Here is an 18,990-nt window from a genome sequence, read left to right on the forward strand (position 1 = left end):
GCTTAAACCAGATTATCAGTTCCTGCCGTTGTTCGGATGTTAGAGTACACGGTCATAAAAATGTATGTTTGCGCGGAAATGTCCGACGGACTGAAGTATGCCCGAGTATGTGGGAGTCTTAAGTTGGAAACAGAATAAGGAGGTTCCTCAGTTTAGGTTTTAGGTTATTTAGTTTGTTTTTCTCATCAAAATACTTCTGATAATTTTAAGTTTTCCAGCACGTAAACATATTTCATCTCAATATTGATGAAAGCAAGATGAGTTTATAAAAACACTTCAACTGAAAGTACCTTAAAGGGATGTGAAGAAATTAAATTGGATTATAAATTTAAATTTGTAATTACATAACTGCATTTTGCTAAATAAACTGTGCGACAAACCGAGTGCTGGTTCTTTTCTGCAGCTGAAAGCTCATTGAAAGAGTAAATTTAAAACAATACTGTACTGCTAAAATGAAAACACAAGCAGATTGTTGCAGAGTGTGAGCAGAATAATAGCAGAAGATTTTTTTTTTTTCCAATAACAGCTCGACAAGAGCAAAGTTAATTGCTGAATTGATCGTCTAATTTCAGAGCTATAGGTTTACAGCCGTACAGTCGGGTGAAGATCGATCAGTTATCCTGCATGGAGCAAACGCATTTATGTATGAACGCCCTGGGATTGTAGCTGGATGTTTAAGTGACAAACCAGCACAAAGTGGAACATCAATGTGGAGTTAATGGAGTTTTATAAAGTTTTTCCAAAAAAAATCTGAAAAGTGTGGCAGTCATTTGTTCTCAGCTGACATGAGTTAATACTTAAAATAACTTCTGCCGTAATTTAAAGTGCAAGAAATTCACAAAAGTAGAGAAGGAAAGAGGAAGGAGTGAAGGAGAGAAAATAATAGAGAAATGGTTAAAGAAAGGATGACAGGACAAAAGGAAGGTTGAAAGAAACAGTAAGTGATGAAAGAACAAAAGGACAGAAGACAGGATGAAATGGATGACAGGAAGAACGAAAGGATGAAAGGAAGGTTCAAACAACAAAAGAAAGGATAAAAAGAACGATAAAAGACGGGATGAAAGATGGGATAACAAGAAAGAAAAAGGAATAGGATGAAATGGTTTAAAGATGGGATGAAAGGAAGGATGAACAGATGAAAGGATGGGTGAAAGAACAAAAGAAAAAGATGAAGGACAAAAGATAGGATGAAATGAATGACAGAAAAAACAAAAGGATGAAAGGAAGGTTCAAACAACAAAAGAAAGGATAAACGGAACGATAAAAGACGGGATGAGAGATGGGATAAAAGAACAAAAGAAAGAAAAAAGGAACAGGATGAAAAGGATTAAAGATAGGATGAAAGGTCAAAGAAAGGTTGAAACAAAGGATGAAAAAGGACAGAAGACAGAAAGGACAAAATAACAGCAGGAAACAAATGGAATAAATAAATAAAAAATGGAGGGACACAATGAAAAAATAAAGGAGGGAGCCAGTGAAGCGCAGCAGGGAGGAAAGAAAGACAAACAGAAATCCAGACGTTCCCAGGAAGCCTCTGAAACAAAACGCTGGTAAGAAACACGGAGCTAAAGGTTCCCGTCCGACTTAAAGGTTCTGTATCCTCAGTTTCTGCCCCGGTTCATCTCTTTTGTCGTACAAAGACTCAAAAGACGGACCATTACTTGCTGAAAGAAAGAAGTCCAACACATCCATCCAACCTGTACAATATTCGTAAAAACCTTTGTATAAAATCTGTGTCAGCAGGAGAACGTCGACTATTTTTAGCAAAGTCTTTGCAGCTCAAACTTGGATCAAAGGTAACACCCAACGCTTCAGATGTTGTGCCTTGACGTTCGCAGCTTTGGAGCAAAGAAGCTGATAAATTTACCATGAGATACACACAGACACACAACTCCTGAGATCAGATTCGTCTTTCTCCTCTCCGGGTTCTTATGACTGAACAACAAGGAACTTCACAGCTGTCAGAAGATTTCCTCGCTTCCTTGAAAGACGAAAGAAATTTCCCTTTGTGCCAGAAAGTCATTTTAGATTGAGGTGTCACAAAAATAAACTTTAATATTTCTCTCCCTGTGACGCTCACTAAATAATTAATAGAGAAGCTGCATTACGTAATAATGTAATATAACTGAGCTTTAAATGTAATAAAACATTAAAACTGCATTATGTCAATTGACACAAACGGTAATAAAATCCTTTAAATACTTTCTGCCAAATAATAATACTTTCTACCATTATTACATTTTGTGGCAATTATTAAAACTATCAGGCTGTGTGTGTTCATACTAATCATTATACTTCTAATAATCATTGAAGATCGTATACGCATTTAAAATGAAAACCTAGTTTGTCGACCTGCTGCTAATCGGTGCCTCCATCTCCTGGCAGGAAACCAACGACAGGCCACTGCATCACACAGCAAAGTCTCTCTTCTTGGTTGATGCTCCGGATTCAGCGGCGAAAGTTACAGTTTTTAAACTCCAGCGTCGGACGCTCAAAAACGCTGAAATTGCCCAGCGCTTGGCGCGTAAAACGTGCGGCGACGCGCTTCCACGGAGATTTTAAATGCAAACCAGATGCGACTGGGGCTCAAATCAAGTTTGGCGTGAACGCACCATAACTCTTTGGTTACCTAGCAACAACCTGGTGGGTAACAAACAGTTTCAAGTTCCCTTTTAGTTACCTAGCAACAACCTGTTGAGTAACAAGCAGTTTCAAGTTCCCTTTTGGTTACCTAGCAACAACCTGCTGAGTAACAAGCAGTTCCAAGTTCCCTTTTGGTTACCTAGCAACAACCTGTTGAGTAACAAGCAGTTTCAAGTTCCCTTTTGGTTACCTAGCAACAACCTGCTGGGTAACAAGCAGTTTCAAGTTCCCTTTTGGTTACCTAGCAACAACCTGTTGAGTAACAAGCAGTTCCAAGTTCCCTTTTGGTTATCTAGCAACAACCCGCTGGGTAACAAGCAGTTTCAAGTTTCCCTTTTGGTTACCTAGCAACAACCTGCTGAGTAACAAGCAGTTCCAAGTTCCCTTTTGGTTACCTAGCAACAACCTGTTGAGTAACAAGCAGTTTCAAGTTCCCTTTTGGTTACCTAGCAACAACCTGCTGGGTAACAAGCAGTTTCAAGTTCCCTTTTGGTTACCTAGCAACAACCTGTTGAGTAACAAGCAGTTCCAAGTTCCCTTTTGGTTATCTAGCAACAACCCGCTGGGTAACAAGCAGTTTCAAGTTTCCCTTTTGGTTACCTAGCAACAACCTGCTGAGTAACAAGCAGTTTCAAGTTTCCCTTTTGGTTACCTAGCAACAACCTGCTGAGTAACAAGCAGTTCCAAGTTCCCTTTTGGTTACCTAGCAACAACCTGTTGAGTAACAAGCAGTTTCAAGTTCCCTTTTGGTTACCTAGCAACAACCTGCTGGGTAACAAGCAGTTTCAAGTTTCCCTTTTGGTTACCTAGCAACAACCTGCTGAGTAACAAGCAGTTCCAAGTTCCCTTTTGGTTACCTAGCAACAACCTGTTGAGTAACAAGCAGTTTCAAGTTCCCTTTTGGTTACCTAGCAACAACCTGCTGGGTAACAAGCAGTTCCAAGTTCCCTTTTGGTTACCTAGCAACAACCTGCTGAGTAACAAGCAGTTTCAAGTTCCCTTTTGGTTACCTAGCAACAACCTGCTGAGTAACAAGCAGTTCCAAGTTCCCTTTTGGTTACCTAGCAACAACCTGTTGAGTAACAAGCAGTTCCAAGTTCCCTTTTGGTTACCTAGCAACAACCTGTTGAGTAACAAGCAGTTCCAAGTTCCCTTTTGGTTACCTAGCAACAACCTGTTGAGTAACAAGCAGTTCCAAGTTCCCTTTTGGTTACCTAGCAACAACCTGTTGAGTAACAAGCAGTTTCAAGTTCCCTTTTGGTTACCTAGCAACAACCTGCTGGGTAACAAGCAGTTCCAAGTTCCCTTTTGGTTACCTAGCAACAACCTGTTGAGTAACAAGCAGTTTCAAGTTCCCTTTTGGTTACCTAGTAACAACCTGTTGAGTAACAAGCAGTTTCAAGTTCCCTTTTGGTTACCTAGCAACAACCTGCTGGGTAACAAGCAGTTCCAAGTTCCCTTTTGGTTACCTAGCAACAACCTGTTGAGTAACAAGCAGTTTCAAGTTCCCTTTTGGTTACCTAGCAACAACCTGTTGAGTAACAAGCAGTTCCAAGTTCCCTTTTGGTTACCTAGCAACAACCTGTTGACTAACTGCCGCAGCAGCAGTTTCATGTTCCACCACTGTGCCTGAAAACTGCTTAAAAATAAAAACAAACAATGGTGTGGAATGAAAACTGCGTATAAAACCAGACAAAAAAAAAGCTAATCAATAATTATTGGCACCGATATAAAACGCTTATGTCGTGACAAGTTTTTCAGCCGTATTGTCCAGCCCTACAACTTGCCAACTCCCTCCAAACTGAATCCATTTCAATAAACCGAAACAAGAGGCTCTGTGTCGGCTGTAAATCTCTATTATACATAACAACAAAACAAACACGCTTCGCCCTTCTTAATCACAGCCATAATTCCTGCCTGAAGTCACAATAACGGCCCTTTTCATTGTCCCGACCGGTCCATTTCTTCTCAAAAGGTTCCCCCCTTTATCATATTTAACAAACATTAAGGAGGGAAAAAAGGGACTCCTGGAGTGGCAAACAAGAGGAGCGTGACCATTAAAATGGCAAACAGCTGCCTGCAGAGCTGGCATCACATCCCTGAGGAGAGCTTTCACCTTGGTGGGATGAAAAGGATGGGGACGCTGTGTCGGATTCAGATGGAGCGCTACAAAAACAGGCATCTGGGCGATATCAGTGTGTCTGCTAAATGTGCAATTACCAAACCAAGGCAGGCAGACTTGGTGAAGGTTTCCAAACGTGATTAGAATATCGATGCTATAGACTGTTCTTTGAACAGGTATTTGCTGCCTTGAAGATTTACTTTAATGTTTCAGGTTATAAAGCACATTTAAACACTGAAGATGTTTTGAAAAAAATCAATTATGAAGGCCAGGAATCTGTATAAGCGACTCAGGATCTCTGTGAAAAACCACCATGCAGGCTTGATAAAAAAAAAAAATTAAAAAAGAAATCACGAGTAGAAACTCAGAAAGCAAAACTAAAGCTGCATCCACACCAGCCTGTTTGTCAAGAAAGTTTGGTTCTTTTGGGTATGAATGCGCTAAAAAAGTCCGCATAAAAACCTCAGTGAACTCTGGTGCAGTTCGAATGCATATATGAATGCCAATCGGACCGGAGACCGTACCAAAAGCAGTACCGACCGTACCGAACTATAGAACAGGGCATTCTGGGTAAATACAACCAAAACAAACTGCTAGTTCATGGTCTTTTATCAAAGACTAAAGAGAAATCCTACAAACTCTAAAATATGACATGTTTATATTTCGTCAAGAAGAAAGGTGCACTCAGTCTTCTTCAGATGTCGTTTCCTTCAGTGGTTCTTGGTGCAGCGCCCCCACAGGCGAGGAGGGGAACAGATATTTAAAGCGATTAGTTTGACACAGTGCAATCACACAAACTTTCAGCTGTGAATGGCACAAAAACAGGCCGATTTAGACGGCCAGACATAAAACCAGCTTGGTTTTGGTAGCTTATCTCTTTTAATAAGTGACTCTGTCATTTTAAAACTGCAGCTTACATCGACTTGAGTCACCACCGTTATTTTGTTTGTAATTTGTTCTGATTTGAAACATTTAGGTATGACGATGAAGCAAAAACCAAAGAAATCAGTACTTTTAAGAGAACTGTACCTCAAAAGTAAATAATTGATGCTGTTCAGGTCTGATTCAATAACTTCGATACAACATTTAAAGCTTCAACATCTTGTTGCAGCAGGTTATACAGGGTCCATGCAATAGGAGTGTAACAGCACATTGTACATGGTTTGGTATGAGTCAGTACAACAGGCAAAAGAAATAAATAAAAAAGCTGTTTCTTTTCTTTGGATATCAATAAATAATCCTCTCAAAGAGAAAGAATGAACATCCTTGGTGTGAGTTATGCTCGGAGTTTTCTTTGTGTTCCAATAAGTTAAATTAAAACAGTTAGTTTTTTCTGAAAAAGTCAAAAAATGTCAAGCAAACCGTTTAACTAAGCGATAGGTGCATTACGCAGATTTGTAGAATGAAAAGGTTTCACACGTCTGCAAATTCATAAAGTTTCATTTTAAAACAGGCGGATGGATTCAGTAGCAACTAGAGATGTGCCGATCAGGTTTTTTCCTGCCGATACCGATACCGATCACCCATGAGGGAGGATCACCGATATCGATCACCGATACCGATCACATAATTATTATTATTTTATCATAAACACTACCGGTTACATTATGTGGGAAAAGGAACCATGAATTCACCTTAATTTAGACAAAAACTTGTTTTTAATAACTTTTTCCAAGAAGAAAACTAAACCAAACAGGCATTGTGCAAATTGTACTGCTATCAGTAAAACTATCTTTAACAGACTGATAACATATGGAGGCTCTGAAGAGGCTAAATAATGCAAAGAGCCAAAATAAAACCTCTCAACATTGCCAACAAAAATTCAAGTCTAAAACTTAACATTCAAAGGCAAATACAGGATCCATTACAATAAACAATCCTGAGTTACTGAATGAAAACTTCCTGTTAGCATGGCGGCTAGCTGATTACTGCTAGTTCTGAGTGGTTGTTTCTGACTGAGCGGAGTAATTATGCAGAGCAGGGAGGAGATCGATTATTTTTTAGAGATTATCTGTCTCATGTTAGGACAGCGAAAGTTTTAATACGTATGTAAAATGTATTTTTTAGGTTAGATGCTGCAGCTTTAAGCAGAGGTTCAGTGTGAGAGTCACTACCAGGTGGAGCAGAAGCGGCGCTCCGTCTGTGAAATATTACTACCTGTAGCGTAGCAGCGGTTCAACAGCGAGAGCAGAACCAGCGTCTTACATCGCAGCTCAGAGACTTAAATAATTTTGCGGGTTATTTGTTTAGCTTTCTGACCGTCATGCTAATCCGGGTGAGTGTTTGTAGCTGTGCGCTGCTTTACCTGCTATCTGATCCTCCATATGTCTTTTTTACTGCAGTGAGCCTCGATGTAGCCAAACTCCGTCAAGTATGGCATTGTTTTTATGTCGTATTAGCTTCGTTGTGTTGATACATTTTGACCTGCTTCAATTTTCCGCAGCAACACGCAAACGTCCCCATTCACTCAGTGCGTTATAGTTATAGTTCCACATCGTTTAGGATTTGTTGCTTCGCGTTTGCAGAGTGAAGGAAAGAGGAGACCAGCTGCACAGGCAGGCTGAGAAATGAGATGCAGGTGATCGGCAACAAGAGCCAATGATCGCCGATCACTCACTTTTTCACGAAAATCGGCCCGATTATGATCGGTGACCGATCGATCAGCACACCTCTAGTAGCAACCAACTTGATACTAATGATAAAAACCAATTAAATAACCGACGTTTTGCGTCTGTTTGAATAGAAAACGACTCGATGAAGCGGCTGTGCAGAAAAATGGCCCAATAAGTGATGATTATGGCCTCTCCAGGTTATATTCAGTCTGTCTCTGGGGAACTGACTGACAAATGGAGAGAGTCTCAGAAGAAATCATAAAACGAACAAAACAAGGTTTTAAAAAAAATTCAATTTCAACCTCCAACCAGAAGAGCCTTCGCAGCTAAACCAAGACGCAGCCCTGAAAGCACAGATGTTGGTTTATCTCTGGGGAAAAAAAGAAAAGCAAAGCTAACGGAGACAAACTAATCAGCTTACGGCTCTCTCTAAAGCTCCCTCTCCCATTTCTCTCCTTTTTGTGAGCCACACTTAATCATTCAGCAGAAAAACACAGATATCATGGAAGAAGAGAAAAGACGAAGCGCTGAAGAGCTTTCAACAGGGAGGTCTAGTGTTTTTCAGAGATTGCTCCTGTGCGAGGACGGCTGCAAAACCCCCTTCAGTCACCATGTGTTTTATCAGCTCAGGTCAATTTTTGGTTCAAGAGAAAATTTTAAGTGCAAAGCAGAATTTATTCTCACTAATAATGATCTTGCATAACTCCAATTTTTGTTACAGCTGAAGTCAGAAGTTTACATTCGTCAAATGAAAAGACATTCATATTTTTTTCTCACTTCTCTTGATTTAATGACCAAAAATATTTATATTTGCTAAATGCCACAATAATGATGATTTATTTATTAATATATTTAAAATCAGGAGTTTACATACAGAAAGATTATTATGAATCTGATATATTCGGTCATTATTGTGGATTTTAGCAAATAGAAATAATTTTACTTATTTTATTTGACCCAAAACAAGAGAAACTTGATTTGACTTCAGAAAGTAAGAACAATGGTTCATCTGTCTTAATATTTGGTGCATATAAACTTATATACATAAATATTAGCATGTCTGGTAACAGAGAGAAGTGAGAGAATGTGCTTTTTTATTTTTATTTAACCATTACTTTACAGGAAACTCTTTCAGAGACCTTCCTGGAAAAGGAAGTTTACTACTACCTTGTCACTTATATGTTGGGAATTGTTGGAAATGCAGCAGTAATTATGCAAAAAGTGATTTATTTTTAATGTTTGAGTTTATTTCTATTTAATAAATGTATTTTTTTTTGTCTCGTACCGAGATTTTGTTGTTAAAATATAAATTTTTCCCATTTTTTTTCTTTTCCATTGGTTTAACTGGTAACTCTGAGGAACAGATGTTGTCTTCCAGATGTGTACAGTAGCACAGCAGCTTCCTGTGCTCATCCAGGCATGATCGATTTGTTTACACCCTTTGGGTCACAGCCTGCAACAACGACAAATCAGCTGCATGAGGGGAATCTCTTCACCCAGCACATAAGGGTGTCTCTGCAGATAAAAACGCATTTACCTCGAATGCTGCTGTTTTACCGTCACTAATGTAATTAACGCAAAGTTTCAGCTTCCTGGCTACATGCTAACATGCTCTGCTCCTGCCATCTCACAATGAGCTGGAAGGGGAAACGTTTGATCACCTTCTTTAAGGTCAAACTGCAGCAGGGAGACTGTGAGAAACAAACCGGGTTCCTGAGACGCTGCGACACACAGAGGAGGTGCGTTTCTCTCGTTACCGTCTCAGCATTAATAAAAGACAAAGCGTTTGATGGATCGGAACAGCGTCGACATTAGGAAGTTAAGAAAAATTAGTGTTGTAGTTCCAGGTTATGAAGCAGCTGCTGAAGCATGTGGGGAAAATGTGGTTTGGAATAACAGAGAAATCAGACGCTGAACAGTGAATGACACGGCAAATATAACCACGATTCAGATGTTTTAAGGGTGTGGAACAAAAAAAAACATCTTAATGGTGCAGCGCATGGCACAGGAGAGCGCTGCTGCTAATTGCTATAAGCAGAAAGCAGATTGTTTCATTGTCTAAAATCAGTTTTCTAACAAGGCAGATGGATGTGAGGTGAAAAAGAGAAAGTAAAGTAAAAAAAACAGATTCACAAAGATCAACTATGCAGAAATCACTAAGTATAAACGTGATCTCTTCCTTCCCCCTTAAGACAGTTTCGCTATTGGAAAGAAATTATGAGGCAGACAGTTTAAACAGGGAGTCAACAGCCAGACTGTAGGTGTTGTTTGTGAGCATAAAGTTTCTTATATTAAGTTGATACACAGCTCTAGAAAAAATTAACTGGACTGAACCTCATTGAAAACCTGATAGTTATTCCACCAAACATTGACTCTACCAGAGTTAAATCATTAGTATTGTTGTTTCTAAATGAACTTGAACTTAGTTTTTTTTTTTTTTTTTGCATTATTTGAGGTATGAAAGCTATGGATCTTTTTTGTTATTTTGACAATTTCTCATTTTCTGCAAATAAATACTACAAAACGAGATATGCTGTCAGTAGTTCATAGAATAAAATAATAATGTTCATTTTACTCAAACCTATAAAGAGTAAAATGAGAAAACCTGATCACTTTTCCAGAGCTGTATGAAAATGACTCTGAACGTAAGACATTGGATCATCCTGATCGCAGATGTGAACTGAATCAAAATTCATCATAAGAGACTTTGTGATGTCAAGAAACATTATATTGGCATGAAAATGCATCAATTTGACATTGTATTGTGATAAAGCTACTAATAACACAGTTGTTAGAAATGTACCACACAGTAACAATAAACACATTGAGATAAAGAGTTTATCTGAATGCCACCAAATTTTAGCTTTTTGAATTAGTTTTTGGGATATTTACCCCTGCGGTGACTAACCACAGAGCGCTTCTAAATCCGTAGTAAAGGTGCCGGTTTGCTACGTGTCCAAGCTTCCGCTGTAAGATATTTCCTCTTCTTCAGTGTAAGAGTTGCATTGTGCACATAAGTATTATCTTCAATCTCTGGCAACTTTTGACAATTTTATCGCCTATGTTTTGCTCAGTGTCACTTTTTAAATTTTTTTTACAGTTCAACTTTCTCCCGACTTCAATCCTGAACACAACTTAAAAAGAAAAACTTGTAACATTGCAGTTTTTGCAGCATTGGTGATTGACATTTTTCCTCTTTTTCCAACTTCTTGTTAAGTTCAATTAAACATTTAGCGGCTCTGGATTGTAACTAAATAAAACGGCAGTCGTGCTGTGAGTGAGTCTGAGTCGAGCGTGGATGTAAACAGACTCATCCTGTGTTTATTTCCTTGATGTTTCCTAATGAGGATGCAGCTGTGACTCAAGATGCCACGTTGAGGGGCGAGAGCAGGGCTGCGTTCACTTACACAATGTGCTGTGCGCATTATGGATGAGGACAGCCATGATTTCTCTGTTTTTAGGGGACGGATTAGAGGATGCACACCAGCTGGAGGTGCGGCAGAAAATTGGCAATTTGCAAAAAAAACAGACGCAGATGGAAGATTTGTTGACTGTTGCATTAGGATTGTGTTACTGTGTTGCAAGACTTAAGGAGCTGGTAAACTAGAACTTTTCCGGTGATGCATTGAACCTTTCGTTTGCCGTTTTTCTTGTATCCACATAATGCCTACTCCCACTTGTTTCCTTACAGGAGCTGTGCTCAAAGTCAAATGCTATGCTGCAAGTTTTATTTGCAGTGGCTCATTAGCAGAACTTTATTACATGCAGAGGAGGTAGTGGAACCAGCTGGATGAGCTTTGTAGAACCAGAGACATCTAGAACTGGCAGAAAACGGCAGCACTCAACGGGCGAGAGTTTGGGTCGATGCCGGTCCACCATGTGCTCAAAATGTGTGATATGAACCAAAACATCCAGACGCATGATATATTTTACTGATCCAACTTTCAGAGCCTCTTGTCACTTTAAATACAAATAAGCCGCTGCGAGCCACGCCTTAAACTCAATGTTTACACTCACACAGGAAAATGGCTACAAACAGATGCGCAATTATACAACCGTAGATCTTTGAAAAGCAGAAGTGGAGCCTCCTGCACAACCAGTAAGGACGCAGCAAGTGGTTTCTGGACGGTAAGTCAGCAACAAAACACTTGTCTTTTCCAGCAGCCATTGTACAGCGGTAAAACCAGCTGATCAAACATGCTAGAGTTCAGTTTGGGTTGCTAGGTAAAGTGCTGGAACTCAGCTGGGGTTGCTAGAAAACAGGGAGTGCCACCAGATTCGTGGCGTTATATTGCAGAGGTTTTCAAAACGCCTAATTTTCCAGACACCAAAAAACATGAACGTATTTCCAAAAAGATGACTGGGAAGTTTTTTGCTTTCAAGTGTTTGAGCTGTTTTTAGACGGAGTAGAAACCCAAAATAGAAGAACAAAAACCTGCAAAATGTGAATTTTACACAACTAAACAAGATTAAAAACACAGTAGCGCCTCCACTTGGTTTTATATCGCTGAGGACATTTTAACTGTGGCCTACAAATCACTTACTGAATCAATCCACCTTCAACATTTCCTCGTGGCTCAGCCAGTTTAGTACCAAACATAAAACAAAACTCATTACATAATTAATGAGGCCATTAAAACAACCCAACTCTTGGCTGCTCTGCTGAAGAACCCCTCCCACCTCGTTTGCCATTTCTGTTGACCTTCTTTTATGCGTTAAATAGTTTTAAATGTTCTCTCTGTGTTGGTCAGCGACCTTTTTCCATTCAAAGAGATGCTTTGAACCTGCAGAAAATCTTCTGAAGAACTCATGTTTTATTCTCATTCTTAATGAGAAGCATTTCATTTTTGGCTTTTTAAGAGCCACAGGACTATCTAACCTATCACTTATTAATAATGATTAATAAGAGCAACTTACTGCTGATCCACTTGGCGTTTGGGTCATGAACCTTGAATTCTTTTCGAAAGAGGTCTCCAACCGTAACCTTGCCTTTCAGAGCCAGACGGTCGTCTTCACCTGCAAAGGAAATGACTGTTTTAGTGCAGGTAGGTGTTAGCATGCAGAACAGTAGCAGGATGGGAGGAGGCACAATTCTGGATTAGCTCAGATTGTATCCACAAAAAGTCAGATTCTCTGGTAAACCAAAGAAATAAGCTCCTTTATATAAATATAGAAAAACACCCAGAGATTCTGGCGTTTTACTCTGAAGTGATTGTATTTTTATTTTAATACTTGCAACAATAAAACATCTTCAGTAGAAAACATTTTGAGGAGCTGATTTGAATAAAAACATGGATAGCAAAAGAAATGTTGAGAAAAACAAATATTTGTGTTGCTATGTCTTTAATTACAGTCATATGAAAAAGTTTGGGCACCCCAAATGATCTCATTTATTTTTATCTCTAAATATTTGGATGTTTGCAACAGCTTTTTCAGTTTGAAACAACCAATAACGTATGGACACAGTAATATTTCAGTATTGAAATGAGTTTTATTGGACTAACAGAAAATGTGCAGTACGCATTAACACAACATTTGACAGGTGCAGAAATACGGGCACCTCAACAGAAAAGTGACATAAATAGTTAGTAGATCCTCCTTTTGCAAAAATAACAGCCTCTAGTCGCTTCCTGTAGCTTTTAATGAGATCCTGGATCCTGGATGAAGGTATTTTTCCAGTTCAGTTCAGTTTGATGGTCGTCGATCATGGACAGCCCGCTTCAAATCATCCCAGATGTTCAATGATATTCAGGTCTGGGCACTGGATGGCCGTCCTGAACATTGTAACTGTTCCTCTGCATGAATGCCTGAGTAGATTTGAAGCGGCGTTTTGGATCGTTGTCTTGCTGAAATATCCATCCCCGGCGTAACTTCAACTTCGTAACTGATTCTTGAACATTATTCTCAAGAATCTGTTGATATTGAGAGGAATCCATGCGACCCTCATCGTTAACAAGATTCCCAGTGCCGGCACTGGCCACACAGCCCCACAGCATGATGGAACCTCCACCAAACTTCCCAGTGGGTAGCAAGTGTTTTTCTTGGAATGCTGTGTTTTTTTGCCGCCATGCATAAGGCCTCTTTTTATGACCAAACTACTCCATCTTTGTTTCATCAGTCCACAGGACCTTATTCCAAAATGAAGCTGACTTCACAAACAGAGCCTCAAGTGGCTCCGTTTGTGGCGTGCTTGCAGAAACGGCTTCTTTCCCATCACTCTCCCATACAGCTTCTCCTTGTGCAAAGTGCCCTGAATTGTTGAACGATGCACAGAGACACCATCTGCAGCAAGATGATGCTGCAGGTCTTTGGAGGTGGTCTATGGGATGTCCTCAACGGCTCTCACCATTCTTCTTCTCTGCCTCTCCGATAGTTTTCTTGGCCTTCTGGGCTTAACTAGAACTGTCCCAGTGGTCTTCCATTTCCTGACTATGCTCCTCACAGTGGAAACTGACATTAAATCTGAGACAACTTTTTGTATCTTTCCCCTAAACAACTATGTTGAACAATCTTTGTTTTCAGATCATTTGAGAGCTGCTTTGAGGTGCCCATGATGCCGCTCTTCAGAGATTCAAGTAGGAGAACATCTTGGATTTGGCCACATTAAATACCTTTTCTCATGATTGGCTACACCTGGCTATGAAGTTCAGGGCGTAATGAGGTAACCAAACCAATTTTGTGCTTCAGTAAGTCAGTGAAAAGTAGTTAGGATTATTCAAATCAATAAAATGATAAGGACACCCAAATTTTTGCAAATTTTGTTTTGATGCATATTGCATATTTTCTGTTAGTACAATAAATCTAACGTCAATACTGAAATATTACAGTAATTAGATACATCAAACTGAAATAGCTGTTGCAAAACACCCAAATATCTAGAAATAAAAATGATTAATATTAATAGGGGTGCCCAAACTTTTTCATTTGACTGTATTTTATACGCCTTCCAGATTTAAAGTGACAGAATAAGAACAAAGACAGATGGATCCCAAAAAGCAACATTTTATTGCTTCACACCTGAGAATTTAAAAATACATTTAGTGCATGAAAATGAGACCCATAAATATCATAAATCTGTTTTTTCTCAGTTAGAATCTCAGATTGAATCATAAAATTGAGTGCAGAGAGCAGCGAATATAAATAACTAAAAGCTACTTTTTTTATCTTTTAATGATTGAAATTTAAAGCCAAACTTAATTTAATGTCCTCGTTTCACTTTCAGCACTACAATACAATTAAATCCCTTCCATTTGTCACGTAAATACAACAAAAAGGGCTAAATAAACTTGCTGTTCTGATAATTAAACGCGTAAGTTAAATTCCCGGGCTGGTTTTGTGGTTTGAAAAGCTTTTTGAAGCAGAAAAAGACCAAATTCTCTCCAACTCTCAACAACAAAAAGCAGAGAATCTATAACGTCCTTTTGTCACATTTTTTTTACCTTAAACTGCATCTTAACAACTTTCTCCCCACAGGCTGTTCACCTTTCAAACAGGAATACCTTATATGAGAAATAAAAAAAGAAGAAGCCACAGCCGAGCATAATAACAAAGGCTTCATCGTATAACTCCCTCAGGCTCTTGATAAAACTGGGATGGGTTCTATTTGTCAGCACAGACGCACATATTTACCGAAAGTGCCTCCTGCAATTTATTTCAGCTTAATTTCATCCATCGATGCTCATCATATCATCTTCGGCTCCATAAAATCACTCATTGCAGAGCGAAGGGAGAAGGCAGAGAAAGAAGCTGCAGTTTTCAGCACCAGTTCAACCTGCAATGTTTTATTAAAAACGTCAACTTTTAGTCAAATTATAGATTTTTTTAAATCTTATTTTCTCTGACATCCACCTCTCAATGGCGTCTTTGTCTTGATTTCATTAAAATCTCATCCATTCAAAGCTTCTTGCAATGATATAATTTAAATCAAGGAGTAATTTGTTGGAAATTAACATAATCTTTTATTATGGGCTCATCTGGTTAAGAACCAATTATTTCAACTTCCTTTGTTTGCTAAGAGAAAATAGTTCCTACATGCAAATGTCCCAGATATAAACTGTTAAACGACAAAACATTCATATTCTTACATTTACTGAATCGGTTAATATAAGAAGTTTATAGTTGCTGCCTCTAATCTACATGTTTGCTGAAAGGTGATTAAAAATAACACATTTCAGCAACTGAAAGATCAATGGAAAAGCAACAACATTAAATTCCTTTATAGAAACGTACACAAAAAAACGACGAGTCTAATGCTGCGCTCAGGTTTACATTCAAAGGCGCGTCGATGACACGTTTCGTCGTCCGACGCTGAAGTTGAAAAATCTGAACCGTCGCTGCTCATCGCGGAGCATCAGCAGCACCTAGTGGTGCATTTTCTCAGAAAAAAGAAAGAACTATGGAGGATAAACTAAATGTCGCCGTTTGCTCTCGTCCTCTAATCTACGACCAATCAAGTTATGACTTCAGAGACAGGAAGAGAAAGGACCCGACATGGGCGGGGATCCGCGAGGAAGTTGGAAAGTTGGGTAAGTTTGAAAATATTTCCCCACATTTGAGCTGTCCAAATCCGTCCAGCAAAAACGTTGAGTCACATTAAATAAATGATTTATTTATTTAGACGAAATATGCAGGAGAGGGTGGAAGAGTTTGAAAGACATGCAAAAACTGTCAACGTCTGACTTCAAAGTGCAAACGCGTCGAACTGGAAGCGTCGGACGCGTTCGGTGTGAACGCCCCACTAGTCCCATGCAGATGCCAGCCAAGTAGCTTTGAGGCCACTTATTTTAGCTTCCCAAGACGCATTTACTTTTTAAAATACACAAATAGACAAACTTTCCATCAATAATTTGGGGCTAGGTTCCACAGAAAGTAATAAGCAGGGACTTTCTGGGTTAATAAACAGGGTTAGAAGAGAAAAAATATATAATCCAGTCTATCGTACGGTTCATAAGAATTGTGTTTAGACAATTATAGATATTTTTAAAGTTGTCTTATATATTGTAGATTCTGCATTACATGATTACATATTTCAAATTCTAACCTCACCTCGAAGGAGGCTAAAGATTTCCTCTGATCCACCAGGTGTTTGCTAATTGCTGCTGGCTAGTCTGAAGGAGCTGCTGTGTAAGGTGGAAGCTCGGTCGCTTGGAAACTTCAGCTCTGAGGAGGAGCTGCGTCTCGAAGGCGGAGCTAGGTCCACCCAGGCGTTTTGTACAGCTGACTGGTTGCCATGGAGATTAAAAGACTTGTCAGACACACATGAAATAATCAAGGCATCCCCAGGTGTGTTTTTGATGAGGGAATAATGTTATAATATGATGTAAAGCTCAAAAGAGTCAATTTAGCATAATATTGCCCCATTTTCCCAGTTTTGTAGGACTTTCTATACAGCTAACCACCCTGCTACCGTTTCCCCTTTTTGTGAGTTTATCTAAAAAGTTGTTTTATTTTCACTCTGACTGCACGTCGCCGTTTCACTGAGCCGCACGCCGTCAGTCAGAAAACCAAAGTGGCAGCAAACGTATGACCTAGATGTGCCGAGAAGAGAGTAACCTCTTAGGTATAGAAGTTGCACATTGTCAGAGGAGGAGGAGGTGTTCAAAAGTCACAATGTGTGTGTGTGTGTGTGTGTGTGTGTGTGTGAGGAGGAGAACAAAGTGGCTGTCAGGTGCACTTAGAAACCGGTTGCCAACCTGTACGGGGAGCATCCATCAAGCTAACCCCTTAACCGAGTGGAAACAACTCCTCAGACAAAAAGCTGCTCAACGTTTCCTCCCTTTGTTTCTAAAATGGTTCTTCAAGTATAATTGGAGCAAAACAGGATGTACTGAATAACCACTGGTTCAGCATTTTTATAGCAAAATCATCCCCAAAGCATTTTAACTGTGAGGTAATACTTCACTTGGGTCCACTTGCACAACAAATTCAATTTCTTTTCTGCAATTTTACAGCTCTGAAGCATGTTTGTCTTAAAGGGAAAAGAAAATCACCTAATTTAAAAGCCCACTTTCCTTACGCCCACAAAAACAATCTGCTTTTATTGTTTACAAGTGGTTCAAAACAAAATGTCTTCCGTCTTTAAATAGTCTGCGTTTTAGTTTTAAATGGCGCAATCAACATCGGAGAAATTCCACCAAATTTCCACCAAAAAATGAGAAAAATTCACGTTTTAGAATAAAAATTAACAACAGCTTCATGCAGAAAACTGGATTCTTCATATTTCAACAGGTGGGCCTCTCGTTCTTTAGCTATATTCTGTAAATAAAGCGTTCGCTCCGACTGAAACCACTTTTTTTTCTGCTTGTGGTGAATAAGCAAAGATGAGACTAAAGGAGCTGAATTAGCACCACACAGGGAGACACTCGTTTTAAGTGGCGGAGATAATTTCCTCCCAGAGACGAGCCAGAAAATATTCCTTTGTCACACAGAAGGGAATATTTCTGCCGCTGCATGTCTGGAGATCGGCACTGGCTCCGGAGAGAAGCATCCTTTCTAAAGGAATTTGAATACTTGAGAACAAAACAACTGCGTTTTGTTTTTCCTTATCCTAAAAGTTAGCCTTGGCAGAAAATAAGCTTTATCTTTAAAAGAAAAGGAGGAGCTGATGAAGCAGCGCGAACAGCCGGCATCCACAGAACCAGTTCACCCAGTTCACCCAGCAGCTCTCAGACGTTGCTTCCTGTTTGACGTCATCAGTCCCTCACATCTCAGCGTTTCTTATAAAGTTTTAACGTTGGCAGACATTTTTTAAAGCAACATTTCAGCGTTTTAACTGGGTTATCAATCAATCAATCAATCAATCAATCTTTATTTGTATAGCACATTTCAGCAGCAAGGCATTTCAAAGTGCTTTACATAATTAAAATAAAAACAGAAATAATCAGTGAGAAAGAGAGATTAAAAAAAAACATTACATAATTAAAACGTCGAAAAGAAAGAAGAAGAAATTAAAAATATTAAAAACATAAAAAAACATTAAAGACATAAGCCCACTGAAATCTACAGTCATTATGTTACAGCATTGTTCCTGTGTTTAGGTCAAAACTGTACAAAAAACATATCAATTTTGCATTTAAGATAAAAAATAACTCCTCAAGGAGTCGAGTTTTAGCTTCATCTGGTTGAAAATCTTATGAAAAATTCTCCTACGATGCAACTTTTGCTGTTCAATTATTAATTACTTGAAAAAAAGAGTCAACAGGTCAGGAAAAAATGTCTGAGAAATTCACACGTTCATGTTAGAAGCATCTTTATTCAGATCGTTGGCTACAAATGATCAAACGTTCAAAGGAATGATTTGTTTTTGCATTTTAGGCATTAAATGTTTATTTTCATATCTAAAAAAATAACATTTGTTCACTTGCTTTGTATTTCGAATATTTACAAAATAGACTTTAATGACTAAATGAGAAATCTGCAGAATCTGCCAATATTTTTTATCTGATTACTTGATTAGTTGTCAGAATAATTGATTAAATACAAGATTATTACTAAAATATTGCAGCTGTACTGGGAAGCAATAGTTGGATAATAATTTTGTTATATTTTCCACCTTTATCCCAAAAAATATTAGAGAAAATTGTATATTCTTCCGTTAAGAAAACAGAATTTTAA

General features: G+C 38.8%; 1 protein-coding gene across 6 annotated transcripts in view; it reads right to left on the reverse strand.

Moving 5' to 3' along the window:
• Positions 1-18,990, reverse strand: part of dpp6a (dipeptidyl-peptidase 6a) — a 310,510-nt gene that overhangs the window by 51,938 nt on the left and 239,582 nt on the right. For all 6 annotated transcript variants that reach the window (XM_008396391.3, XM_008396394.3, XM_008396392.3 and 3 more), the window contains one exon: positions 12,295-12,393. In XM_008396391.3, coding sequence (XP_008394613.1) covers positions 12,295-12,393 — 99 coding nt within the window. The remainder of the gene's footprint in view (positions 1-12,294; positions 12,394-18,990) is intronic.

Source organism: Poecilia reticulata, chromosome 20 (assembly GCF_904066995.2).
Source record: "Poecilia reticulata chromosome 20, P_reticulata-male-v2, whole genome shotgun sequence".
Classification (NCBI taxonomy): domain Eukaryota; kingdom Metazoa; phylum Chordata; class Actinopteri; order Cyprinodontiformes; family Poeciliidae; genus Poecilia; species Poecilia reticulata.